General features: G+C 39.1%; 1 protein-coding gene across 4 annotated transcripts; it reads left to right on the top strand.

Moving 5' to 3' along the window:
* Positions 1-5377: 5377 nt before the first annotated feature.
* igf2bp3 (insulin-like growth factor 2 mRNA binding protein 3) lies at positions 5378-25283 on the top strand. 4 transcript variants are annotated; one of them, XM_020707122.3, is made up of 16 exons: positions 5378-6262; positions 6954-7014; positions 11143-11191; positions 13632-13683; positions 14526-14589; positions 14887-15165; positions 15265-15399; positions 17138-17260; positions 17400-17535; positions 18049-18180; positions 18870-18938; positions 20391-20510; positions 20637-20711; positions 20885-21016; positions 21104-21217; positions 22469-25283. In XM_020707122.3, exons 1-16 carry the CDS (start codon positions 6088-6090, stop codon positions 22577-22579), a joined length of 1827 nt encoding a protein of 608 aa, XP_020562781.1. In that variant the 5' UTR covers positions 5378-6087; the 3' UTR covers positions 22580-25283. The 4 variants fall into 4 exon arrangements, with proteins under 4 accessions (XP_020562781.1, XP_020562780.1, XP_004073885.1 ...); XM_020707121.3 differs by having other exon boundaries at positions 20388-20510; XM_004073837.5 differs by lacking the exon at positions 18870-18938.
* Positions 25284-26982: the final 1699 nt, after the last annotated feature.

The following is a 26982-nucleotide window of genomic DNA, read 5'->3' as shown; positions in this document are numbered from 1 at the left end:
CTCTTGGCTGTTCTGACTTTTCATCCATGCATATTCAAATTGGTGTTCATTGGTATTAGTAGATTGTAAAATGACCAAAAGGTTGTTTAAAATGGAAAAAAAATGAAGTTTAACAAACCAATAAAACCCATATTCTGCATGATAAATGTTTAAAGGTGTGAAGCCACAGTTACTTTTCTTTACTTTCCTCTCAATAAGCCAACAAAAAAATTGTTTTCTTTTTCTTTATTATTTTCTCTATCAAACATAAAGTGTACAAACAAAATGACTGGTTAACAATAGTTTCTTACTAGTAGAATAACTAATGTTCCAAAACTGTGAAAGAACTAAGGCTTAATCTTAAAAAAAAAAGAATCTTGAGTACATCACCAAAGTTTTGGATCTATTGACTAGAAAAGGAGCACTATCTCTGAAAATGAACAGCTAATCACAAAGCGAGCCTGAACGAATGAAGGGCTCTTTATCTGTAAACCTTGGTCCAGATAATAAGGTTCTGCATTCAAACGAGCTCAATAATCACTGCTGACATGTCATGGGGCCTCTCCGGGTTATGTGTTTCTTCATCCCGAGGTGATTCCAAAGGTTACATGGTAAAGACTAGCTGGAAAGACACAAAGGTCCACTTAAAGATTTAGCGCTGTTAGCTCGTCTTTATGTCTTTTCACTTTACTACATACTTGTTCATACATGCTTTTTTCGGTTATACTGCTGACATTTCATGAAACAAGTCTTTGCTGTACCTGAACCAATGGGAAATCTAGTTAAACAGTGTTGTTTATTGTTTCAAAAAGGGTTATTAAAAAAACAACAGACATTATCTTTACATGGGAACTGAAATGATTCACAAAAGTCTCCAAGCATGCAGACAGACTAGTTTCTAAGTCTCTGCTTTTGTTCCAAACATTCACAAAGAAAAGAAACATTGCACTGATTTCAGGTTCAAGCTTAATTTTTAAAATGAATCAAATCTGTAAATCATCATATTTGAACAATCTCCCACGAATAGTTTGACCCCCTCGCCCATGCTCATGAGGTAAACATGGAGCTTTCTTATCTACAAGTCCTAAGAAGTCCAACTGGAAGGGAGAATGTGGAACCGACAGGTTGACCTGGAGCTACATGTTCATAAATTGTGGTTTGGACACACCAAAGGGGGTTGGAGGAGAGAGCCTTGAATACTTTTCCTCTTAACCAAATGGCAAAACTGAGCCTCTGTCTGCTTTTTCTAAGCACTTGAGTGTAAAATGTTGCTTATCAAGAAGCACAAAACCAGTTTTTTATCAAGATGTTTTTTTTTTTAAACTTTTCTTTGTGCTTTACACACACAAAATCTTTATTTGGGTTTAAGCTCTAATAACATTTTAAACTAAAATGTAAACTGTGCTAAACTAAATTACTTGTTACACATTTAAGAGCTTTTTAGAACTTTTATTTGTTTTGGAAATATGTAAATAATCTGATATTTTTAGTTAAAAGCAGTAACTCAGTTAATTGGAAACTAATAAATAAATATCTACTTTTTTTATTGAATAGAACCATAGGTAAATTAATCAATTGGAAAAACTTGTACTACAAAAAAGTATTGGCCTTTACTGAAAATGTCTACTTTGAAAAGAGAATATAGATTGTGGCCTATTTCAAATCCAACAAAGGATACTTTATTTTTATATTAGGTTTAAAAACATAACTAACTACTATCTGATTTACCTATAAATGAATGAGGAAGAAATGTTCCTAACAGATGAGAGAAGATTACAGTAAACAACAGGCTTTCAAGCAGAAGTTTCCAGCAGCAGAAGAACAAAGCTGCAGGGTAGTTCATGGCCCAACAGTTGAGCTGCAACAAATGACAATGAGTGTGAAAACCTAGTTTTATGAAACTTCTGTGCAACACGAACACATAGTAACAAAAGTGAAAAAGCTAAAAAATAAAATAAATACACAAAGATGGACAAGTAGTTTCATGTTAATAAAAATATATCAAAGCATTTTTAAACATATTAAAGGCACACCTTATAAGAAAAAGAATATAATTAGGATATCATTGAATTCCAAACTATTAAAAAATACTCAAACGGAAAAAGAAAAACATTTGTTGATCTTGTGGCCATTTAAGTTAAAAAAATAAAAGAAATGTGAAATTTTGACTAAATTTAACATACCTGTAGAATTTCAAGTTAGAATCTGTTTCTGTATTTTAACTTTTACAATAATTTCAACTATTTTTGCAATGTTTTTGGAGGAAAAATGAGTTGAAGAAGAAACAGAAAAACAGGAAAAGGGAAGAAAATGTACACATTTATTCAATCAACTTGCTTTCCAAAAATTTAATCTGGAATGCCCTTATTTAGATTATTTTTTCCAAGCAACAACAACAAATTGATATTTATTTGTAAGGCCACAATAAAGAAAAGAAATCTCTTGGATGTGTTTTGAAGACAAAAACCGCCATTTTCTGATGAGATGAAGTGTCACCCCACACCACATTCTGAGACGATTACCTCCTCCTCTTCCTCATCTATAACCAGGATGTTTTTTTCTTGAATTTTTTATTTAAAAAAAAGTGTTTCAAACAGAAAAACAGGTGTTTGGAACAATAACAGAGCCAGAAACGTGGATATTGTTGGTGTGAGGCTCTCCTCAACATGGCGTTCACAGTGTTCCTCCTGTCTGTCCGGAGCGGTCAGTCACTGGATATAATGACTAAAACTGTAGTTTCTAAGCAAAAATCGGAATGTGTTTCGGAATCACAGAACGACAAATGAAAAAAAAAGCGATCTCACCAGAAATCTGAGTCCCTGGGTTCAGTATTTTCCTAACAGGGTTTGTGAAAGAGGCGCTGTAGATTGTCTCTTGGAGTGAGGCCAGCAAAGTTGGGCTATAAGCTGCGTTTAACTTAAACAATGTTAGGAACTTCCAAAGTAAATGTAACCTGATCAATTTGATCAATTCCCCCCTTCTAATTACATTAATTACGCGCGTATATCTTCCCACATAGGATGAAGTCTAGACTGAAACTTTATGTCAGTTTGCCCCCCTATGGAATTTGTCCATAACAAGAAGTCCCGCAGCTGGGGGCGGGGAGACTTTCTGTACATTCCTCAGCGATACATTCACTTCTCCTCCCGCAGAGCCTGCGCGCGCACAAACACACACACACACACACACACACACACACACATTCAAAGGAGTCTCACACACGGCAAGGCTGCAGCCATGCATCAGTTCATTTAAACCGACAGAGCAGCATAAGGACACACATGGTTGCTGCCTCTATATGTCCACATCCAAACTTTTGACGCTCGCGTTCAAACACGCAGCGGGATATTTACAACCTGCACATGTGCGCGTTTCGTTCAGAACTTCTTGTGGAAATCATAGAAGTCTTAAAGCAATGTGCTGTAAGAAAAATAATAATTGTATGATCTCAATTGGCCAAAAGAACTCGCCCACGCGCTATATCCACCCTGAATGGATTATTTTGAATTTGCCATTGATATTAAAAAATAAAAGTTCCTTTAAACTTTTCAGGATTTCGGGGACATTTTTAAGACAATCGAAATTGAGTTTGCATTTATTCTAAAAGTTGTTCTAAGCTCTATAGTTTCTTCTCTTTTCATTTGATCTACTCTCTCGGGTGGCACATACGTTTACGTCGAGCGCAAACTTCCTGAAAAAGCTGAGAACCGTTAGAACAAGTGTGTCGGATTTGCCAATCGACGGGTGTTTGGTTACATCTTTATGCTTTATGACAAAGCCCAGCAGAGGAAACAGAAATGGTAGGGCAGAACTGCGTAATTGGCGCGCTGATTCATATGGAATTTGTCAAGCCGGGGAGCCAATGAATGAGCGCGCTGAGGCCGAGCCAAAGCCTGTAGTTCAGAGAGGGTGTGCGCCTCTCTGATTGGCCCAGAGATCTGACCAATCAGACAGCTCGGTGTGTTTGCTCAACAGCAGAGGAGTAAACCCACACAGACAGACAACCATGGCCCCAGTCTGGAGCGGTGAATGAAGGGCCCACTGAGCCAACGGTGCCTCTGGAACCTGCTTTACACACAGCCACACTTTTCAATTGAGCTAATTAATTACTAAAAAACACAAACTATGTTAAAGGTCAAATTTGTTTTTAAACACGTTTTATTTATCATTTACATTTTTTTTAAATAGTATGAAGCATTTAAACTCTTTAACAAAGCACATTGTTGAAGTTCTTTGTAGCCAAATAATGTTGTGCGTATCAAATGTTGCTTTAAAAAGAACAAAACAAAAGTAAAGTAGCTGACACAAAGTATGCAAACTTCTTAATTGTTGTGTGTTTGGAGCAAGTTCTTTAGGTTTTACAGAAGTTTATGGTAAAACAAAACTCCTCATACCTCCAGCAATCAAAAACAATTTTAAATGTACCTCAGGAATCGACTTAATTAGTTTATTTGTACCTTTTAGTTGGCCACTATTGCAAAAACTAATTTCTTTAGCTGTTGTAGCATACTTGAATAGATCGTACACTTAAAATGTTCCAATTTAGTCTGAATAAGTATGCAGTTAGTATACTCTACGCTACACTACATGATGGTAGCAAGTATAGTAGCCTATACTTATGCTCAAGCACACAATGAAATAAACTTCAACTGAGCTACTTTATGTTAAGAGGTTTCCAATAACTTTTTTTGTTTTGTTTATAACAAGTAGAAAATTTGGTTGGAACTAGATTAAAAGATGACTTTTTTCACTACCAACAGGTTTGGATTCTGTCTGACGTGGACGTAAAAGTTTAACCCCTGCTTATAATTTACTTAAGATCCTATTGACAGTTGTGTAATGTTGCAGTCATGTATTGCACACGTGATTGAGCTGGGCTATGCGTTACATAGGTCGCTCGGGACATACTACCAGTAGTAGAGGAGACCCCTCCCTCTTTAGTAAATCCATGCCAGACAAGATTCGCCATGTGCGTTTGCGCCACATGGCTGGGGGTTGTGCACAGATGCCTAAACATATGAAAGTAAAAAGCAGAAAAATCAGATTTCACATTAAAGTATACGATCTTAAATGTTCAATTTATGTAAACACGAGAAAAAAATGGCCCCCTGTTGGACTTTGAGCCGTGGATCAGACTCAGAGAAGCATGGCTCTACGCCTGCTAGAGAAGATGGACGCCGTCATCAGGTTGTCATTTCCACTTGAGTGCGAGGGTCCGAAGAGTGCGCGCGGGGTTCTGCCAACGCTCCACACATACCTGCAATTAAATACATCCGATATGCAATTTAACAATACAGTGTAACATTATTTATGAATGGCCACACCCCCTTCTCCCTCAACTGTGTCATCAGTTTAGGGCACGGCGCACCCGCGCGGACGAGCACCAGCAATTTTCTGTCTCCCTGCTATGGAGTGCGCGTGAACGCGCAGTCGATTTAATGTTCCCCTGTTGACCAATGACAATCAAAGTTTTGCAGAGAAAGGCAACGATTGTGAATCCAGTTAAGATGCACTACTTTCTCATGGAATCCCTTTACGCACAAGATTTTCCCAACACCAATCCACTCTTCCCCTCCTTTTTTCTTCACTCCCCATTGCTGTCCCCACCCCAGATTCCCGTGCAATTTCCCCCAAATACTTAATTGAGCAATTGGGAATCCTCACGTGTGGGCTGATTTGTAGTTTGAACACGTGGCTCATTCAAAAAAGCCGGAATAGCAGAGTTTTTTTTTTTCCTCCTCCTTTCTTCTTATTCTGGGCTGTAGACTTAGAGGCGGGCGCCAGCCTCACCGTGTGTGACATTCTCTGTCTCTTTGCCAAGGGGTTTGGAAGAAGACACAAAGTAGTTTCTCCTCCTTTTCTCCCGGCCCGCCAACGTTTGGAGATTAATAATTGAGCGTTTATTTATTGCGCGACAGAGAGCGAACGCACACCTAGGCTGCCAGTTTAAATTCTGAGGCTTGAACGACCGGGAAGCACGCCACAGCCGCTCAGTCCGTAGTAGTAACGGCGACGCGGGCTACTCCACGCACACCGCACTTGCACATCCACGGGAGTAGGTAACTGACTCTCCCTCCGCGTAAAGATTGTCCCCTCTCGGCGTGGAACATGAATAAGCTTTACATTGGCAACGTGAGCGCAGAGGCGAGCGAGGAGGACTTCGAAAGTATCTTTGAGCAGTGGAAGATTCCGCACAGTGGTCCGTTTCTGGTCAAAAGTGGCTATGCGTTTGTGGATTGCCCGGACGAGAAGGCAGCGATGAAGGCCATCGATGTTCTTTCAGGTGAGACATTTTCAACAAATTCACAAAGAGCCTCCATTTAGGATCGTCTTACTTCGTTCATTGCCCCCAGAAATGCATGCATGCATGCACGAAGGGCGGGGGTGCCTTTTTTCTTCTATCACACAACCTTTACGTGGCCTTTAGACTCCAGGGGTTTAAACATATGGGTTTAGGTGGAAAGTCTTTTGGCTTTCCTTGATTTTAAAAAGCAGAAGTAAACAAAACGACATGAATACAATGGCTTCGTGTGGCGTTCAGGGCAGCTGGGGCGCAGACGCCTTGAGAAGTGGACCTTGTTGGAGGTTCACTGACAGCGGTGTGTTTCTACCTTTCCACCCACGAAGTTTCAGTTTCCCCGGGTTTCAAAACACGGGCCCTCCGTCTGCGTGGTGAAGCCATGTTGCTGACACACCAGGTGGTTTAATTGTGTTGGTCAAATGTAGGCCAACTGAATGAAGCCAACAAACACGTTTGGTTCTTCTTTCACTTGTTTTCTCGTAAAATATGCCTTTAACGCACAGGTTCAGGTGACCTCAAATAGATTGTAGATGGGAATTGCTGTCGTCTTTATGCGTTTAGCTTAATGGAGAAAATACGCTCATGTTTTTTTTTGAGAGAGAAACTTCCCATAAAGAGTGAATTTTCTACCGGAAGGTCAGGATGTTTCTGAAGTTGCTTTTTTGTGTTTTAGGTAAAGTTGAACTCCACGGGAAACTTCTGGAAGTGGAGCATTCTGTCCCTAAGCGTCAAAGGTAGGTTTAAATCATATTTTGCCTTTTTTTTTTTAAATAAAAAAAATCCAAAATGGCAGTTTCAGTTTTTATTTGGTTCCCAGCATAGTAAATTCAGTGCATTGTTCAATTTTTTATTTTGCGTAAAATAGTATTTCCTCTCCCTGAAAGCTCAGGGGTCAAACACAAGGGGCGTGTGGAGGATTACTGTACTCCCTTCTCTCCGCTTTGCTCCTAAACCGTTGTGCTTTTGGCTTTCACATGCTCTCTTTTGGCTCTCCTGTTTACACATCCACCCTTGTTTTCGCATGTAGTGCCCAATATATGAGCTCCAAGCTCATGGCGGCTTGTAACCCTCTCAGAGCGCACGGCGAAAGGAGCAAACGTGAACGCAGGCTGGATTTGTGGCGTGCAGGCCTTGTGGAGTCGTCCATTTGAGAAGGATCTGCCCGTCATTCTCCCTGTCTGCCCTGCGCTTTCGCCCTCTTCAGCATGTTGTGCTGCTGTTTGCATGAGATGGACTCCTCAAATCGCGGGTGGAATGGGAGGCTTAGGGCCCAACTCGCGAAATGTCTGTGTGAGAGGTGGAGCGTTTTCAGGCTTTCAAAAAACAAACAAACAAAAAATCTTTAGTGCTCCACCAAATCTGGACGTGTGGTGCGTATTCCTGGTGTTGGCGTAATTCTGCTTGCATTGATGTCGAATTGGGGTTAAAACTATTAGATCCAAATTTAACATATTTTATTTGTACTAAGTTGAATCACGAAGCATGTTTGCGTGTTTACACCTAAAATATATCCCTTTTTTTAAACTAAAAAAATATCAATGAGTCTGTTTTTATAGAATTTCCCTTTAAAGGTTAAATAAAGACAAACTATTGGTTAAATTGTATACCAAGAGGTTTTTATGGAATAGCTTTTAAAAAGATCACAAAGACAAAACCACACACATTGTTTGACACAGCTTTTAATAAGAAAATAGAGAGGGGAAGGATTTGATTCTTGAATTTAATGTTTTGTATATTCAGGTTGTTTTATAGTGGGGGGGGGGTTTCAGCCACACTGGGGCTGGAGTAAATTGAGCTCCCCCTCTCTCTGTAGAACATGGAACATAATCATACTCAATGAAAAAAGAGGGAACCCACACCCTTGTAAGCTTGGGGGGCACTCTTTTTGCATTACAGCCTGTATATTTCAACAGGAGGGTTGGCCAATCAGCATTGCTTAACCTTTGAACTCCACAGGAAGAGGAAGTGCTGCAGCAGTCAGGAATCAAAATAGGGTGGGGACATTTAGAAAAAAAAAAAAAAGAAAATAAAAAAAACTTGGAGGAATGAGCAGCATGGCGATGTTTCACTGGCTCCTAATAGTGGTTGATTCTCTTCAGTTGTGTAAATGTGATAAACCAGCCCCTCCAGATAATACCCCCCAGAATGCACTGTATACAATTAGGCAATTTATTGTTTTCAAATTTTTTCATTTTTTTTAATGAAATTCAGATAAAATTAGTGTAAATGGAAATAAACGTTGAGTGTTTTTTTTAAATAAGTTTAGAAAATTATGCTTGAGGCTGTTATGTATAGAAACCCAAATAAGTTGTGAAAAACAATCTGTGTGCACTGTGTGGAAGAAAGCATATATTTTTCTCAGCAAGTTTTTCTTTAATTAATTTAAGCCTTTTTATTAATGTCCAGCTGGTACAATGGAAGTTTTATTTTATTTGTGTGTGTGTGTGTGTGTGTGTGAGTGTGTGTGTGTGGTGGAACCATAGTGTCTAGTAGCTACCTAGTAAGCTTCAGCACTTGTTCAAGTTGGCTTCCAATTTAGAATATTATAGCTTGAATAAAGTCAGAACAGTGAAAATTGTTAGCTTACTTTTTCTCACATGTATATGAGACGTAAACTGTGTGTGTGTGTGGGGGGGTCATGTTCAGAGGGGTGGCCCCATGTGTGAGCGAGAAGGAAGCCATTCAAACTTTGTTCAGAACTGTAAGACTTTTCTTTTCTTTTTTTTTGTGCCATAGTGACAAATTCGTTTTTTAATTAGTTTAGTATAAACTATGAAAATTAGTTTTGCATGAAAATCCTCAGGTGTTGCATGAATTTGACATTATCTGGTCTTAATGAGAATATAAATATGTTGGTTTTGGGATTAGTAGTACCATAAATAAAAAATTTGTTCCATGCATGTGTCAGTGGTTGTATTAACCCCCCATGTATCATTTTGGGTTTTTGTTGCTGTAAAACTGTAACCCAACAACTAAAAATAAAAACCTGGTGCTCAGGGATCACATGAGGGAACAGTTGCATTCAGAAAATATTCACTACACTGTCAGTGGTTGTAGATAGGCATTAAGCCTAACCAAGATTTAGGATTATTATGTATTTCAGCCTTTTTTAAGATGTTTGGATATTCACAGGTTTGCGTGATTCTTGTTGCTTTTTAAATCTTCTTGTGATCTTCGTCAGTTAGCTCACACTATTACCTCTGTACACGCACCGTCTGCGCTCAGCTGGTCCCATCATGGCGGCCAGAGGAGTCGTAAATGTGTTGAAACGTTGGACTGTTTTTGAAGGTAAATAATGGGACCCGTCTCCTGTCCTGGCCGTCAAATGACAGGCCAGCTTCAGTCACTCCTGGGCCTCCCCTTCTATCCTTTTCCCTCCCACTTTTGACCCTACTCTACATGTTCCTGTCAGTGGTCTTGTCTGTGTCCATGGCAACAGGGCTCCACCCCCACAGGGGCAGAGAGGAACCTTGTTACCCTTGCCTGAAACAAGGCTACCCCAACCCTCCATTTCACACCCCACATGTACACACACACGCACCTCTTCAAATCAAAGGCCGGGGCCAGGAATGTATACCACCCACAACCCCCCCCGCTCTACACCCTGGCTGGCTTCTTCTCTGTGTAACTGTCGAGCTATAGGTTAATCCAACTGGAAGTACTTTGTGCGTTTGCACATTTGACTAAGGGTGTTGCTGCTACAGTGCTGAACATGGAGACGGTTTTGTCTAGCACAAAGTTGCTCTGGATTTTAAATATATTTTACTATTTTTACTTGTCTTTTTTCCTATTCGTCAACTGATACACCAGTGACGAATGAATGGGTTTGTGGTAGTTCAGGTGAGAAGATCCCGTCACCTGTGTAGCGATGGAGTTAAATGCACTTTTTGTGTGGAATTTTAATATTTTTTTTATTGCCTGGCTGCTTTTGTCCTTGTCTTGTGGGAATTTCATAAATGCCGCGTGTTCCAAGGTTTCCCTGACACAGCGGAAGTTGGCAGATAAGCCCCTTTCGGATGTCCCACTGCGGAATATTTTTGATCCCTTTTTTATTTTCATTATTTGTAAATAAGGTAGCAAAAATATCTGTAAGTTGTTTTACGTCTGAAGATTTTATGGACTTTTTTCTTTTTAGCCAGGTGTTGATGAGTGGCCTGCACTTTTCCCACATGGTTATTCAACCACCACATGCAGACGAACACTTGTGAAACTCTGACTCATTGATTCACAGGTTCCATTGTCTGCAACACAACACAAAACCAATGGGGAACCCTGATGGTAAATGAATGAATGAGTTGGGGATAGCTGTCCCCGTTTGTGGTGACGGAGCACAGCAGTGCCATTGTAGCTGCCAGTCTCCACTTCGGCTGGATCTCCGTGCCTCGGCCAGCAGAGCTTCCTGTTGTTTTCTGTGCCCCCCCCCCCCCCCCCCCCCCCCCCCCGATTTTGGTACAACAGCTGGATGTTCCTGCAGAAGTGTCTAGTCTGGAAAAAGCAAGCTTTGCAGTGTTTTAAAGTTCACACTTTAGCACTGCAGGGCACAGGCTTCACTCAAAAGTGTGTAACGGTGGTTAATAAGTGGGATTTTTGCTTTTTTTGATTCTTGCTACTGGTTTCTCTCATTTCCATGTTCTTGTTTTCCTACTAATGTCATTGTTTGTGCTCTGGGTAATGTGGGAGAAGGGTGTGGTAGTTGATCCAAATTCTGAACAGTTTAGTCAACCAATTGTATTTTCTAGGTTTTTAAATCCCTTTTTTTTTATATAGCTTCATTGAGTAGACGGCAATGAGGACATTATTTTCTTTTGTCATTGTCCTCTCGTTGTAAAGGTTTAATTGTCTGTCCTCTCCTCTTCGTCCAGGAGCTGTAAGCTGCAGATCAGGAACATCCCGCCTCACATGCAGTGGGAGGTGAGTGTTAACGGGCTGCTAACTGCTTCCAGGGCAAGGAGTCATGGAGCAACTTGACCGTAGGCTCTTTTCAGTGACATGTGGAGTTACCCTTCGTCTGTTCAGATTTCATCTGAGCATACGTTTGATTCAGAAGACTGAGGCCCTTGTAGCTTATGTCTGAAGTGGAACATGTCTGAACCATTGTTTAGCGGATCTCAACAGTGTTTTGCTGTGGAAAAGTGGTTTAATGTAAGAGTATGGGGAGTACATAGGTAACATCAGTGTCAGAAGATTCAATTAAGAGTTTTTCAACCACTGTTTCCATTGCTTCTTTTTTTTTTTCTTCAGCCTGCTGCAAATGCTTCAAATTTATCTCCTTGATGCTACTGCAAAAATACCCTTTTTTTTTCTTTTCTTTTCTTTCTTATAAATGTAAAGGCTCGTGAAACATTCATGTGACATGGGTTGGTTAGATCTGGGGAGGAATGTTTGACCCCAGTGGTTCAAGAATGACAATCCTAGATTTGACTACTTTTGTTTTTTCTGCGAGTAGATATATATTTTTTGTTCCATGTCAAATACATTTTTAAAGTTTTTATTTTATTACAATTTTTTTTTTTGAAGCGAAAAAATGGTTTACAGATTCATTTAAAAAAAAATCTGCGTCTTTTTTCCGAAGGACTGAAGCAGTGACACTTGAAGATACAGTTTTATATAGTAGGACTCTATATTTTTAATGCTTTTATGTATAAATATAGATCTAAATACAAAAAGATTGTGAAGCCTGTTTTAGTGGTTATGGGTTTGTAATGCTGTAACATTTGGAGTTTTGCTTGTGTTATTAAATAGTTTTGCTTTCAGGGAACTAATTTTGAAATGACTTCAGCTCCATGTGAGTTTTGGTGTTTTTCATTAGACGTGGAAGCAAATCTTTAAATTAAAAAGAAAAACCTTCATAAATGTTTTTAACTTGATCTTGAAACATTCATTCAGAACATACTTAATATTTTATTGTTAAGCATTCTTCTGGGATCTAGAATTTAAAATAAGCAAAAGTAAATGTTTGTAAAAACTGCAATCTGCTTTTGTCTTTGAAGGGTTGACATGTAAAAAAAGAGTAAATGTGGTGCAGAAATTTCAAATTTAAAGTCTTGCAGATTTTTTTAAAAATGTTTTATTTAAACAAAAAAGAAAACAAATCTGGAAACATGTCTATTCAAAACTGAGAAATAGTTTTTTTTTTTTTTTTTTTTAAGTCAGCCCTGTTGTTGGCTTGTAAGTGTACTTTCATGCAGCTTTGACTCCAACACCCCTCCTCCTTCAGAGCATTAGCTGCCATAACGCGTGCTTGCAGAGCAACATTTTTGCTTTTTCCAAATCAAGAATGTGGATTATCCAAGTGTTTTTATCTCTACACTTCAGGTGAATTTATCATATTTGAAATTGATTGCAAAAACAAGTCACATGGCTCTAGAGTAGCTCAGAATTTTGTAATGGTGTGCTTGCTTTGCGTGTGCATGTCCGTTAACTGCAGCTCCAGATCCAGCCATGTTCCAAGCATGTGATGAGCCAGATTCTCCATGTTTGTGTGTATTTTTTCATTATTTTTGGCTACAGATGACTTGTAGCTTTCTCCTCCTCAGATGGTGGGGTCAGAAAAATTGACAAAATAAAATGGGCTCTTTAGGTGCAAAGGCCTCTCATGTAACGGACAAGTTGACTGGCCATGCTGTTAGCCTCATAGGCTTAAGAATGGAACTAGAGTGGTGGCGTGTTCAGAGGCAGTTGTGGGTGGGTGGGTGGGCCTGGACTCCTTCTCTTCCCCTCCATGTGCACCGATTCACAGAATGTGTAGCATGAACTCGTACCCCTCCCCCCCAGCTGCTGCTTCCTGCTGGAATGTACCCCACCCTTTCCTGAATGGCCTGGATTCCCATTGGTTAGAAGTGGTAGCTAACGAGGTAGAAAAGCCAACCAGCGGGCAGGGAGGCTTGGAGCAGCCAATGATGGAGAGCGAGGAGAGCAGGAAGGCGGGAGGTTGCTTGGTTGGTGGTTTAGTGGAGTGGGGGTGGGTGCAGGTTGTCTTGTTGGCTGGAAAGTGGGGTTGAGCTCTTGGGGGTGTGGCTTCAGGTTCAGCTGAGGATGGTCAGAGGTCCACCTAAGAAGCCCGCTCGCCCCCCTGAACCTGGTTTCAAAGCCTGTATGGTGTTGGGTAAACGCCTGACATCATTTGTTTCTCAAAAAGACAATATTTTGCTTGGGTTTTCTTAGAAGCAATCAGGCAAAGTGCACATTTGAATTTTCTTTTTATTAGAGATTTTAACAATAAAACTGCATTTTAAGCTCCACATTACAGTAAAAATTTCAGAATTTAATTTCATCTCGGTAGAAAGTAGAGAGCCTTCTGTTGATCAACAGGTTCTGGTCCATCATTACACTGTTGGTTTTTGCCCTTCAGGTTTTGGACAGTATGCTGGCTCAATATGGGACCGTAGAGAGCTGTGAACAAGGTAAAAAGATGCAAAGTTTTGACGTTCTTTACCTGGTACCATCTGCAGAAATGTGCCGTTTTTTTTCTTTTTGTATTTTTTTCACAAGTTCTGAAGTTGATTTGGTTCCTCAAAGGTAACATTCTTGCATCTTTTTAAACAATAATCAACATTAATATAAAGGGACAAAAGATTATCATGGGTATCAAAGCCCATCCAAAAGAAAAAACAAGAAAAAGAATGTAAACAAAAGTTGACATCAAATGTGGCACAAAACATAAAATCAAAATACTTAAATGCATATTCATAATGACGTATAGATGAATACATTGTTACTAATAAAAAGATTCGTATCGTAGAAAATTCCCAAGTTTGTCCTAAAATTAGAACATCAACATTTTACATTTGTTCAACCTTGTTCAAAACATTCTTACATGCACAATATTCAGAAATTTTAATGTATTCATATTTTGGATTTGTAATTATATTTATTACCCAAAATTCTACTACAATATTGAAAGTATAGAAGAATTAATGTTGAATTTTGGATTTGCAAGGTGTTTTTTTTTTAACTCTGTTCTTTTGGTTTTGTGGATTATACTAATCGCTTCAGATATTTGGTTTTTATTATATATATCATGTAGTTTCCAACTAAACTGTTGGTCAATAATGACTCATCCAAAGAGCTTTGTTTCATAAAGGTGTTCAATGTCTATCCCAACAAAATTTACTTTTAGTCATTTGCTTAATCTGTAACAATAACCATATGTCATTTTTACTTTATCAATTAAACACGTTCCAATAAGCAAAATTTCATATTGAGACGGTCAAATGTATAGAAACTGTTTTCTTTTTCCCCACAGTAAACACTGACACAGAGACTGCAGTAGTAAATGTTCGATATGCAGCCAAAGACCAGGCCAGACTGTGAGTACACACCTGCCTCTAGAATAATGTCTTTAACTTTGTTTTTTTTCTTTTTTCATTTGGTCTGATTTCATATCTAGAACTTTGAAATGTGAAGCTCTATGTTTAAAGGGGTTAAATTATCTATCTGGTGCCCCCTAGTGTATGGTGATCATACCACAATGTTGCCCTCAAATAGAACGAGTATTATTGATTTGTCTAAATAAAGGTTTGAAACCAACATGAGGACTTAATGCATGATTTGAAAAAGATTTTTTTGTTTCGTTTTCTACACAAACTGATTTGTGGTCTCTGCAGGGTGATGGAGAAGCTGAATGGATATATGATGGAGAACTATGCCTTAAAGGTGTCTTATATACCAGACGAGACGGCGGCTCCAGAAGGTCCTGGAGTTGGAGGCAGGAGAGGCTTTAATGCTCGCGGTCCCCCTCGCTCCGGCTCCCCGGGTATGGGTGCACGGCCCAAGGTGCAGTCAGACATCCCGCTGCGCGTGCTTGTTCCAACGCAGTTTGTTGGTGCAATAATCGGGAAGGAGGGCGCCACTATTCGCAACATAACCAAACAAACTCATTCAAAGTAAGTTTTTAAGATGAGAACTAAATATATTTGGTCTTTGGTGTGTAAGTCAGTGTTGCATTGGACTGATTTGGCTTTTTATTTTCTCTCCAACTGCAGAATTGATATTCATAGAAAAGAAAATGCCGGTGCAGCAGAGAAACCCATCACCATTCACTCAACTCCTGAAGGCTGCTCCAAAGCTTGTACAACCATTATGGAGATCATGCAGAAGGAAGCCCTCGACACGAAGTTGTGAGTTCAAAACCAAAAGACATGAAGCAGAACTTAATCATTTTCGGTCTTTCTACTTACTTGGACCTTAATTTTATTTATTTTGCTTTCTTGATCCAACACACTTAATTGAGCTCCCGAACTCTCCACAGACCTGATAATGAGCCGCAGTGTTTGAATCAGAAGTCTTTTGAAAAAATAAAAATAAAAAAACCTGCTGCAACACAAAATAATTTTGACAGCAACCATTTTTAAAGATCCACCCCATTCATATTTTGATCTGTTGTAAAAGTGTTCCGAGTGGTCTTTCAATAGCCGTTTTTAGTCAAAACAATAAAACTGTCATTTCCTTGGACATAGTTTCTACAGGGCAACCAGCAGTTCATTAGAAATTCCCCTCCAGGTTGTGGGCTGAACTGTTGGCTACGCTTATTTCCCATCATTTGTTTATATGCCCACCCACTAACTTACAGTCCCTCACAACCCCAACCTAACATTACTGATGCCACAGAGATGGCAAGCAATTTTGGAGCTATCCAGCTGTACAGTTTTTAAATCATGCCAGCTCAGATGAGGAAAACAAAGACCTACGTGGATCTATTTGTCTACATGTGGATGCTTCAGGATGAAGCGGATCAGGGAGGTTGTGGCCCTCCCAATGTATTTTCTACACCAAAGATAAGCTCTTTTCAAACAGCATTTATTCATCAGATTCACAAATTGAATAAAGAGATACTCAGAAATGCAATTTTTAACTTGATTTTCTTTATACATGTCTTCAATTGTCAGAAAAATGCTACAAGAAAATGTAAAAAAACCATCAAAAACTCAATTTTCACCACAATGGGTCTTTAATGACTGAATCCTGCTGCGTTCTGAAAAGATTCTTCAGGCTTTAAAACCATGAAGGTTACCAAAGGCAATAGGAGGCCAAAAAGCTTTTTCTGCACTGACCTGTCGTTTGACTGTAACCGTGGAAAATTAGATTCCTACATTTAGTACAACTTAATTAAAGATGGGGAAACTGACGATGTATATTTATTTTGAAATATAAAAGTAACTGTGGTTTCATCTCACAGTCCTGTAAAGTCAACCAATTTAGTTAGTTGAGTTGCTTACACTGTCGGGCGAGAGGAAAGTAATTTCATCTGTTCTGTAAGTCTTGTGTATGCAGCATATTTGACAATACAGCTGACATTGACTTTTGACTAGTTTTTTCTGACATCTAAAGGTTGGGAGGTGGCCTTGATGCTGCAAAGCTTGTTTTACTTTCTTACTAGCTATATGTTGAAATGAGAGTTTTGTTCAGATGAACTCAACAGCTGAAGGCTTTAGTCCTTGATTGTTTGATAGTAATCAAAAGCTTTTTCTTTGGTGTAATTTTTTTTTCTTCCCGTTGCTGAAAACTGGTTTGTTTCAAAGCAAAGCTCAGAATACTCTGCCTCTTCTGATTGGTAAATATATATACAATCGCCCGTTCAGTGAGGACTCACAAATGTATGAAGTGAAGTTTCTTAAACCCCCTGTGCAGGTTTTGGAAATAAAAGTTGGAGCAAGTGAGGCTCGGATTGAATAATTGATTTCTTTCTGCTGGCTTTGCATATTTATTAGACTTTCAGGCCTCGGAGCATTTTTATTCTTTATTTTGAAGAGTTAACACTTTCCCCAAATTTATTATGCATTTGTCTATTCATAAAAGGTATAATCAGAATGTTTCTACTTGATGCAAAAGGTTTAACATTTTATCTCTCTTCTGCAGCACTGAGGAAATCCCACTGAAAATCCTTGCACATAACAACTTTGTAGGAAGATTAATAGGGAAAGAAGGCCGCAACCTAAAGAAAATTGAGCAGGATACGGGGACCAAGATCACAATCTCACCGTAAGAGGATTTTCTTGCACCGTGTCCACGTTGGTTGTTCCTGTGTTCATTTTTAATTCTGAATGTTTTGCTGTTGTGTCCTATTATGACACTCCAAGAGGAGAAGGCCATCCTGATGGCTCTGACTTGTTCTGTGCAGTCTTCAGGACCTCACGCTGTACAACCCAGAGCGAACCATCACAGTGAAAGGCTCCATTGAAGCGTGCTCTAGGGCGGAGGAGGAGGTGATGAAGAAGGTCAGGGAGGCGTATGAAAGTGACATGGCTGCTATGAATGTGAGTATATGCATCACTTAATTGGCAAAAGGGGAAATGTGTATTAATCTATTTTTTTGTTTCCAATGCAGAATAATCACTATTATAAAATGTAAAAAATTGACAACTTCTGTCTACAGTTCCTTAATTATCAGGGGTGACTGTTTTTTTTTCTTATTTTTTGGGGTGGGGGGTGTGGTTAAGCTCATTTTAAAATGGACAGAAACCACATTTGGAAAACTATCACACAGGAATGTTTTCATGAATAAAAAAACTCATTGTAAGGTTTAAACATGTAGATGAATTCGAACGGTGGTGCAGGGAAATGCACTAAACATACACGGGGTTTAGTAGTTTGCAAATGAAAAGCATTTTGCACAATAAAATACTTTATGGCTGTATTTTCCCTGAGTCAGGCTGGAAAATCCTCAAAGTGTGGGCTTTTAAAAACAATAAAAATAAAAACATTTTTATACTGTGTAAGGTCATGAGGTTGGTATTCATATTTCATCAAGTCTTTCAATGTCTCTCCAGCTCCAGTCTAACCTGATTCCTGGCTTAAATCTGAATGCTTTGGGATTGTTTCCCAGTGGAACTCCAGGAATGGGCCCCTCCATGTCCAATTTCCCGCCTTCAGGAGCCCACGGTGGATGCTCGTCATTCGGAGTAAGTGATGTTTTTCGTATTAATTTTATACTTTTAAACTTTTATGGTGCTATTAAAGCAGAAACTATTAGTTTGTGTGTGTGTGTGTGTGTTTTTTTTTTTTTTAGAAATTAGGTTATTTGGACCAGTGAAACTTGAATGTTGTTTCTGCATGGGAGCTCTTGGAAGAGCTGCTTTGGGTTTTTTCTTCTAGTTCTCTTTCCCCTGCAGAGGTGAAGCAATAAACTGGCAAGATAGGCAGAATGTGATAATCAAATCCCCAAAAACCTAATTTTTCCACTGTCAATCCATTATTTTTCGACCTCAGCCCGACTATAAATGAAATTAATTAACATCTATGCAAGGTTTTGACCAAAGTGAAGTTATTGTGCCCCAGAAAACTTTGGAGCTAATAAAAAAAAGTTTTTTTTTTTTTTTGTACTTTGTATTTACTTGTACACCTAAGACCCACAGCAAAAATTTGATCAACTCAAAGCTTTTTTGTGTGTTTTTTATTTTTGGAAAGAGTAATTCCAAGTACAGATGAAGCGAAGGCTGCACATCTTTGTGTGTTGCTTTTGTTCCGTTTTGTTTGCATTAACCCGTGATAGTGGGTTAGTTGTCGTCCGGTTGAAGGAAAAAGATGTGAATTAAACTTTTGGAAATGGAAAGTGAAGTAGACTCCGTTTCATGTTTCCTTTTCCTTCTAGTGCAGTCTTTATGCGACTGAGGGGCCATTTTGGGCTTCTATGCTTTCGGCGAGCAGCCAGCCCCTCGCTGTAAGTCACCTGTCCCAAAGTGCTTTGCACGGCTCAAGTCTGCTGCTGCAGGATCTGCTGCAAAAGCCCTCCTTTTTCTGGATTTTCTTTATTTTTTTTGCTCCTAAAGCTTTTTTAGAGCTCTTAGTCTTTTAATTGGTCACTCTAACATTATTTTGTCCCACAGCTTCTTGCAGAGCAGTAATTGGTGGCATTGGAAAAACCCTGATATTACCTTTTGCCTAACAGCATGCCTTACTTCTGCAGTATGGAATAATTCATAAAGCTTTTCTGTATTTGATCTGCTTGACCCATGGGTGTTGGTGGTGACCACGCAAAGTTAAATGGGGAAAATCTCTTTAGTTGTTTACTGAGTTTTTACGAAAGCCAGACAGATGTTTTACCAGGAAAAAAAGCAAAATTGAACAATTTTAGGTTAAAAATCTTTGGAGTTGAGGACTTTTTTAATTTTATTTTATTCTTCAAGGCTGTTTTGCTGAAAAGTGGATAAATTGTAAATTTCTGGATGTCTGTGCTTCTGCAGCTCTTATTTTTTTTTTATCGGGTGTTGTATTTTTATGCATTTATTTCATTTGCTCATTTTATTAGAGATTTTAACCCTGTAAAGTCCCACTCCTGTCATTTCAAAAAATCTATTTTAAAGTGCTACCAGTGGTCTTTAAATTATGATTATATGGTTTTAAGCAAAAATCTGAAACCCTGTTGTCTGAGAGCAGTGGTATTTCACTACAAATTAGCCTCTGACTTGTGGGCGGGACTGTTGCCGCTGAGTAAGCTTTCCCCCTTTTTCATCATTCCTTTGTCTACACTCTCTCCGGCTAGCTTACAGCCCCTCACAGCCTTGTTAACACTACCAGTGTAACAAAAATGGTAATCAATATTGCAGCTATCCAGCTGTACAGTTTTGATCCAGATTCCAGCTCAGACAAGGAAAACAAAGGTGTCCATGGATCTATTTGTCTGCAAGCTGATACATCAGAATGGAGCACAGCAGGGAGCTTGGGGGGGGGGTGGGGTTCTACGTCACGCCTACAAACTTTCAAATGGCTTTTTTTTTTAATTCTTTGTCTACTCTTGATTCAGAAGAATTTTAATACTCAGAAATGCACCGGAGTGGGTCTTTGCAACGGCAAGCTTCAGTTTTGTAATGACGCACAATTGTATTTTGTCTTTATTGAGTCATTGAAATTCCATTATAAATTGCATGCAACATAATCAATGCATCTCTTTTTAGAATGCATTAACACAAACCTTTGCTTCAGAAATGAAATGATCACTTCCTTCATACTCACATGAGGGGGTAATTAATCAATGAAGTTTTAGGAAGCGAGCAGCTTTTACTCAATTTGCTGTTTTGTTGACACACCAGTGCTGGAGCGGAGTAGATGGTCTGCTACCACTGTGCAGCTGTCATCTGGTTGGGGCAGTAATGCAGTGTTTTGTACCCAGCAGGGACAGCCGGAGTCGGAGACGGTTCACCTGTTCATTCCTGCGCTTGCAGTGGGAGCCATCATTGGCAAACAGGGTCAACACATTAAACAGCTGTCTCACTTTGCAGGAGCCTCCATCAAGGTGAGTACCTGACAGATGGTGAAGGAGGGATGGGATTACTCCACCTGCCTCTTGTCTGGTTAGGGGGGAGGACTTAAAAGGTTTGGTTGGAGCAGCTCTTTACTGATGTGCTTTTCCTGCTTTCAGATTGCTCCTGCAGAAGGAATGGATGCCAAGCAGAGGATGGTCATTATCGTTGGACCACCAGAAGCTCAATTTAAGGTTCTGAAGCTTCATGTTCACCTTTTTAAAATAAAAATTTGATCATATTAGAGCTTTTTTTTTCTTTCTTTTTTAAATGGCAAAGAAAAAAATTGGGATTCTCCTGAAACGGGGATGGTCACAAAACTGAAGTGTTCTATGTCTAAAAGGCAACAATGGTCAAATCTTTATAGGCCCAGTGTCGCATCTTTGGAAAATTGAAGGAAGAGAATTTCTTTGGACCCAAAGAAGAGGTAAAGCTGGAGGCCCACATCAAGGTTCCTTCTTTTGCTGCCGGAAGAGTCATTGGAAAAGGTGGAAAGACGGTAATGAAAGGACTGATTCTGCAAACCCCCCTGGTAAATCTACAAATCCTGAGACTTTTTCAGAGGATAAATTGCTCTTTGTTACAGGTCAATGAGCTGCAGAACTTGACATGTGCAGAAGTGGTGGTGCCCAGGGACCAGACGCCTGACGAGAACGACCAGGTCATCGTAAAGATCAGTGGGCACTTCTTTGCATGTCAGGTGTGTCATTAAATCAAAGCTTACAAACGGGTTCATCTTATTTTGAATAAAAAATGTTTAATAAGTGGGACACATTTTGTCAGACATCATGCTTTCGCATTTAGGTAGTTGACTGTTTAAATGTGCACAAAAAATGAAATTGATCGTCTCTTATTTGAATGAACTAAACTCCCTGAAATCCTCAACGTTATAACGACTACTAGTTTGCGGTTGGTATTCCTTAAATTGAGCCCTTTCCAAAAAACTGAACAGTTTAAGCTGCCATTTACTGATAATCGCCTGCAACTCGTCACATCATGCTCACCACCCAGCTATTTTCCAAACTTTGTGGTTCATGGTTCCTCAGATTTGTTGGCCTCTATTTCTGCACCTGTAATCAACAGCTTAAATGTCACTTTGCTTTACAGCAGGGGTCTGCAACCTTCAATACTTAAGGAGCCATTCTGGTTAAGTTCTCACTGACCACAACCCAGTAGGAGCCACAAAGTCTGACTTCACCCTATAGACAAATAAGACACTAAAAATGGAGAAAATTGTCGTTTTTTATTTATTTATTATTATTTGAAGTGGTTTATCAATAACTTGACAGAGGTTCACATTACTTCCTTTCAAAATAAGACGCCCCTATAGGTTCATCTTAAGTAGTACTACAGTGTAATGTCAGCAGAGATTTAAAACAAATTAGATATTTGGGTTAACACATTCTGGTGTGGAATGAGTGCTCAGTGTTAAAACATCCTTAATGTTTTCGCTTGAATTGAAACCAAAAAACAAATGAAAAAGGAAAAATCCATTTCAAGACCCACTCAAATGGAAATGGCGTTTTTCTGTTGATATTTTCCTATTGCATTTTTCTCACGGAGGATATTTAAAAAAAAAAACTTTCTGATTTTCTTAATTCAAATCGTAATGATCAGGCGGGTGCAAATGAAAAGCCATGTTTTTTTTAGTTTTCCACTTGAAGACGATTATATTCATGCAAGTCTTCATTTTCTACTATCTGGCTCAAAACTGTACGGCTGGATGGCTCTGAAATTTTCACCCTTTTTTGTTATGCTAATGTTACCTTGGTGTGGTGATGAGCTAAGTGTAAACAAAAGCATTCTGGGATATATCACTGCAGAGTTTCTTCACCAACAGACCCGCCCACAACCCAAAAGCGAATTCCGATGAGCAGTCTTTAAAAAAAGACATGCTTTTAGGTGTTTGATTAAAACTGTGCCTAACCTTTTTTTTTTTTTTGTGGTTCAGCTTGCCCAGAGGAAGATTCAGGAAATCCTGGCCCAGGTGAGGAGGCAGCAGCAGCAGCAGCAGTTAAAACCCCAGCCTGGAGGCCAGCCTCCCATGCCTCGTAGGAAATGATCTGCTGGTTTCAGAGAAATGGCGACTCGGTCTGTCAGAAGACTCAAAAGACGGCCGGATGCAGAAGAGTGTAAGGGGAGGAAGATGACGACAGACGGTCCTAACGCTCATCTCAGGGGTCGGAGGCTATCTGATCCGAATCGGACTTGCACCCCTCGCTGACTTGAACTGTTGAGTGTGGCAAATAAGACCCTTTTGCCTTTGGAAGCTCCACCCACTCAACCTCAGCATCTCCTGTGAGAATGTATGTCTGAGGGCTCCCACTGTCACCGGCCCTCACATGTACAATCCTTGGACCGCTCTCCTCCCCCCACGGGTGCGTTTGTTTTTATTTTCATTTTACACTAGAAGAAGTGCCCCTCCCCTCCCCTTTTACTATCACCTCCTCGGTGTGGTACTTTAAACGTGACAAGATGTTTTGGTTGACTTCAGATGTAGTTGTCCTGGTGTTTATTGGTGGTAAAGCTTTCTCATGAGTTTCCTGTGGAAGGGAAAAGGCATTGCTTGGTCCTAGTCGACCATCAGAGGTTTTTTTGTGGGGGGGAGGGAGGGTCGGCCCCAGTTGGGAGGGCCATGTTTAGGCAAAAGGAACCCTGAAAGGGTGGGTTGTATGAGGCGTTCTGCCTGTATAAAGATAGTGGCATTTTAAAGAAAAAATTGGATGCATTTTATAGATAGACCTATATAAATAGATCTATTAAGAGAGGGCAGCACTACGGCTGACACTTAAAAGTAGGGTGCTGAATTATGAGGTGCCCAGAAAAATCAATATATTATGCATTTTACTTAACTACCTCAGGATCTAGTACCTCAAAAGAGAAAGCGTATATATATATATTAAAGTTTTTTTTTTTTTTTTTTTGGTGGTATTTTGTATACTTTATAAAGCTGATGGTCTTTGAACATTTTTTATTTTTTTATGAAAATTTAAAACTGGGTCAGCTGCCATCTGACCTTGCCTTCAACTCTGGTGCTTCAGGCGGCATTGTACATGTGTGTGTGACCCGAGATGACCTTGTACATAAAGTCTATTTGTACATTAGCAGCCCCAGAGCAAGAGTTGGCGCCTCCTCAGCTGGCGGCTGACGACAATATAGAGAAAATCGCCTCAGTTTTTTCCCCTGAGGGTCCATCTTCTTGAAGGAAAAAATAGAATACAACCTAAGACATGCAAATAATGCCAACCGTACATATTTGCAGCAATGCCATTTAGTTTTGGGATTATTGATAATGCTACTTTAACACGTCAATGTCTTTTCCGCCTTCCTGCGAGGGCTGCAGTCTTGTGTTGCAGCACAGACTGTGATAAGTCCTCACCGTAGCTGTGAGCAGAGCTTTTTGTTTTTCCTTCTTTATGCCCCACCTTCATCTGTCTCCAGGTCACTCGCCACCCTCATCACATCGCTGGTTTCTCATTTCATTTTCATAAAATAGGCTTTGTTGTTGCAGGGTGGCCTCCTGTAGTCTGTCCATAAAGTCCACATGGTGTCAGTCACTGCATGCATGGTGTGGAAGGGGGAAGTCACAGTGATGCATAGTTTAAATTTTTTTTATTTTTGTGCATTAGGAAAGTGATTTGGCATTCTGTTACCCTCAAATGTAAGCAGATGTTTCATAATGTTGCTCATATAGGGATAACAGACAACAAAAGGCACAAAACGATGAAGAATCTTGACTTTGGGGGAGTGAGAAGAAAATCAAACATTAAAAAAAGTAAAAGTCTTTTTTTTTTTTCCGTTTTCTATGCCGAATGTAAATATGTTGTGGTATATGTCTCTATCCATGCTTCCACAGTAGTAAGTCTACCTCAGCTTAGGGGGTGGAGGGGGTTATTGCAGCACCAGGCACGCCACCCCACCCCCACTGAGCGCCAGCGCGCACCAATACCTCAGCCCCCTCCCTTCTCCCCCGAACACCTCTTCCTACCTGGGCGCGCCTTCCTAACACCACGCTTAACTGAGGGGGCTCAAGTGATACTTAACATGACCCCCCCCCCCCCCCCCCCCCCTCCAGTTTGTTTTGATCTACCTCTTTAGACATTTTGAATTTGAAATGGAGGCATTCTTCTATTGGTTAGTCCCTCCTCCCACAATGATGTATCCTGTGTTTCTGATTAACTAAAAATCATGAACTGTTTAGAATTGAGAGAAAAGTGATCAAAAAAATTTTTTTCAATGTTTATGTAAAAATATATATATTCCTTTTTGGCTTTGGTATCCTCAGCATTGGTTCCTTCTTTCTGCTTTCTACTTTTGGTGTGGCTTCCGTGTAGTAGAGCTTTTGCTTCATTTTTATGGTAAATGGTCATGGATGTTTTTTTTTTTTTCCCCAAATAGTAAACATAAGAAAATACATTTGATTTAAACGGCCTGCCTTTTTGTTTCTGATTCTTGTTTTTACCCCCAGAATGATTGCAGATGTCTTTGTTTTTTTTCCGTTTTTTTTCCCTCAGATACTACTTTACATGTCAATTTGATTGCTCTTTTTTTCTTTTCATCTTTTAGCATTTCTTGGCTTTGTAAAGTGGAAAATCCTTGTTTTTGGGTCAGATTTAAGGGACTGAATATCTTTTTTTTTTTTTTTTTTTTTTTTAAGGAAAAACAAAGTTTAGCATGATATTTCCCCCTCCGACCATGCTTGTGCCCCACCCCCATCACACACAGCTCCACTTGTCAAATGCCTCTGAATAAAAAGAGAAATTAAAGTTTTTTTTGAAGGTTTTATTTTCTCCACATTCTACAAGGTAAACAGAACATCCAAAGCAAGAGGACCCCCCCCTTTTAAACAATCATTTCAATTAAACCAAATCATTGTCCTTCCACCCCCATGCTTCAATGTTTAGTTTTAGTTTATTGGATTGTCTTTCATTTCTAAATCATATTTGAAAAGAAAAGTAAGATGTTTTCTTTTATACTTTGCAAACTGAAGTCATGTTGTCTATAGTGAGGATGCCACCTTCAGGCAGCTCCTAAAATTAAGTCAGATGTGTATTGTTCATTTTTAAACTATGTGGTGTTTGCTTGGTTGGAACATTCTAGTTGACAGGAAAATAGTTTCTTGGCTAGTTATTTTTAATCCTGCAGTATACTTTGCCTGATCCATTGCTGGGGGTTAAATCTAAAATCCTGTACACTTATGTGCCCAGTACAAGTTTTTATTTTTTTTATTTAATAAGTTGCCACTTTGCGCAAGATGGTCCTTGAAGCATATACAAAAATTAAAATTGGAATCTGCGGAATGGTTATACCCTCACCACTTTCTCCCCACAAAAGTCACATAACGGTAACTGCTTTTTCTATGTCAGGGTAGTTCAAATGTGTGTGCTTGCACACATGTACCATATTTTTTTTTAACCAAATTAAAAAATAATCAATCAATAAAAGATTACCTCTCTTAACTCAACAGTTAATTGGTGAGACTGACGAAACTAATCTGTAAAGGACTCGTCACAATGGCAATGCAATACAGAGGAAAAAGTTGCATAAACACTATTAATGATCTCAAATTTCAATTTTTGAAAAAAATCTCTGATCTAGATTAGGGTCTGCAACCGTCAACATCAACAATGCCATTTGGGCCAATTTCTCTCCGACCGAAACTCTATAGGAACCACAAAGTCTTACTAATCCATAAATTTAATTTTTCCCTACATTGCTGCTACTTTTATGCCACATATTTATGAACTGTTCATTTTTGTCACTAATAAAAACTGAAGTGTGGAGGAAATATGTTTTTCTAAATATAAAATTGCCTTTTACTCTTGACAAATGGACATAAATTCTTTTTTAAATCAGCAAAAGACCATCCGGCTACAGGACATGTAATCCAATAACAACTTCTAAAACAAAAGTTAAACAGCTTCTTTCTTTCCTGGTTATACCTTAAGTCTACCTTTGGGTGCTGTCAGTTTTCCTGTTTAAATAGTGCTGTTAACCTGAATATGAAGAAGGCTTAATTGGTTTATGATCCAATAGAAACATTTATTAGGTATGTACAAATGCATCTATTCAAAAACATCCAGCAGAATAAAATGTGTGGTCTCAATTTTTCAGTTACAAGCAAAGATTATGGAAGTTCATCCATTTACCAAAGTTTTGCTGAGTTTTTGAAATATATTTAAGGTTCTTGGTTTAGTGTAATGTCAACAGTGGTGAAAAAAGCAATTTTACTGCTTTAGAAGCACCCCAGCCATAAATTAACTTAAATGACTAAATTTAAATAACTAGCGTGCGTGTGTGTGTGTGTGTGTGTGTGTGTGTATGTATGTATGTATGTGTGTATATATATATAAATAAAAAATTTTTTTTTGCCAAAGCAGAGGGTTAACTTTCAATGAGTTTAGTAGTGTTTAGTAGTAATGAGTAGTAACTGTTTATAATATTTAATGTATTTGTCAAATGGAT

The sequence above is a fragment of the Oryzias latipes genome, chromosome 11, assembly GCF_053564925.1.
Source record: "Oryzias latipes strain Hd-rR chromosome 11, Olatipes_Hd-rR_3.1".
In the NCBI taxonomy this organism is placed as follows: domain Eukaryota; kingdom Metazoa; phylum Chordata; class Actinopteri; order Beloniformes; family Adrianichthyidae; genus Oryzias; species Oryzias latipes.
The sequence above is the reverse complement of the archived record's forward strand: the minus strand, read 5'-3'. Positions and strand labels throughout refer to the sequence as shown.

What these genes read in the sequence shown, in the direction of transcription:
- igf2bp3 (XM_020707121.3), top strand. Translation starts at nt 6,088, where the DNA reads ATGAATAAGCTTTACATTGGCAACGTGAGCGCAGAGGCGAGCGAGGAG. An exon ending in TCTGTCCCTAAGCGTCAAAG is followed by an intron (nt 7,015 to 11,142) that starts GTAGGTTTAAAT and finishes CTCTTCGTCCAG; the next exon opens with GAGCTGTAAGCTGCAGATCA. An exon ending in GAAGCCCTCGACACGAAGTT is followed by an intron (nt 15,400 to 17,137) that starts GTGAGTTCAAAA and finishes TCTCTTCTGCAG; the next exon opens with CACTGAGGAAATCCCACTGA.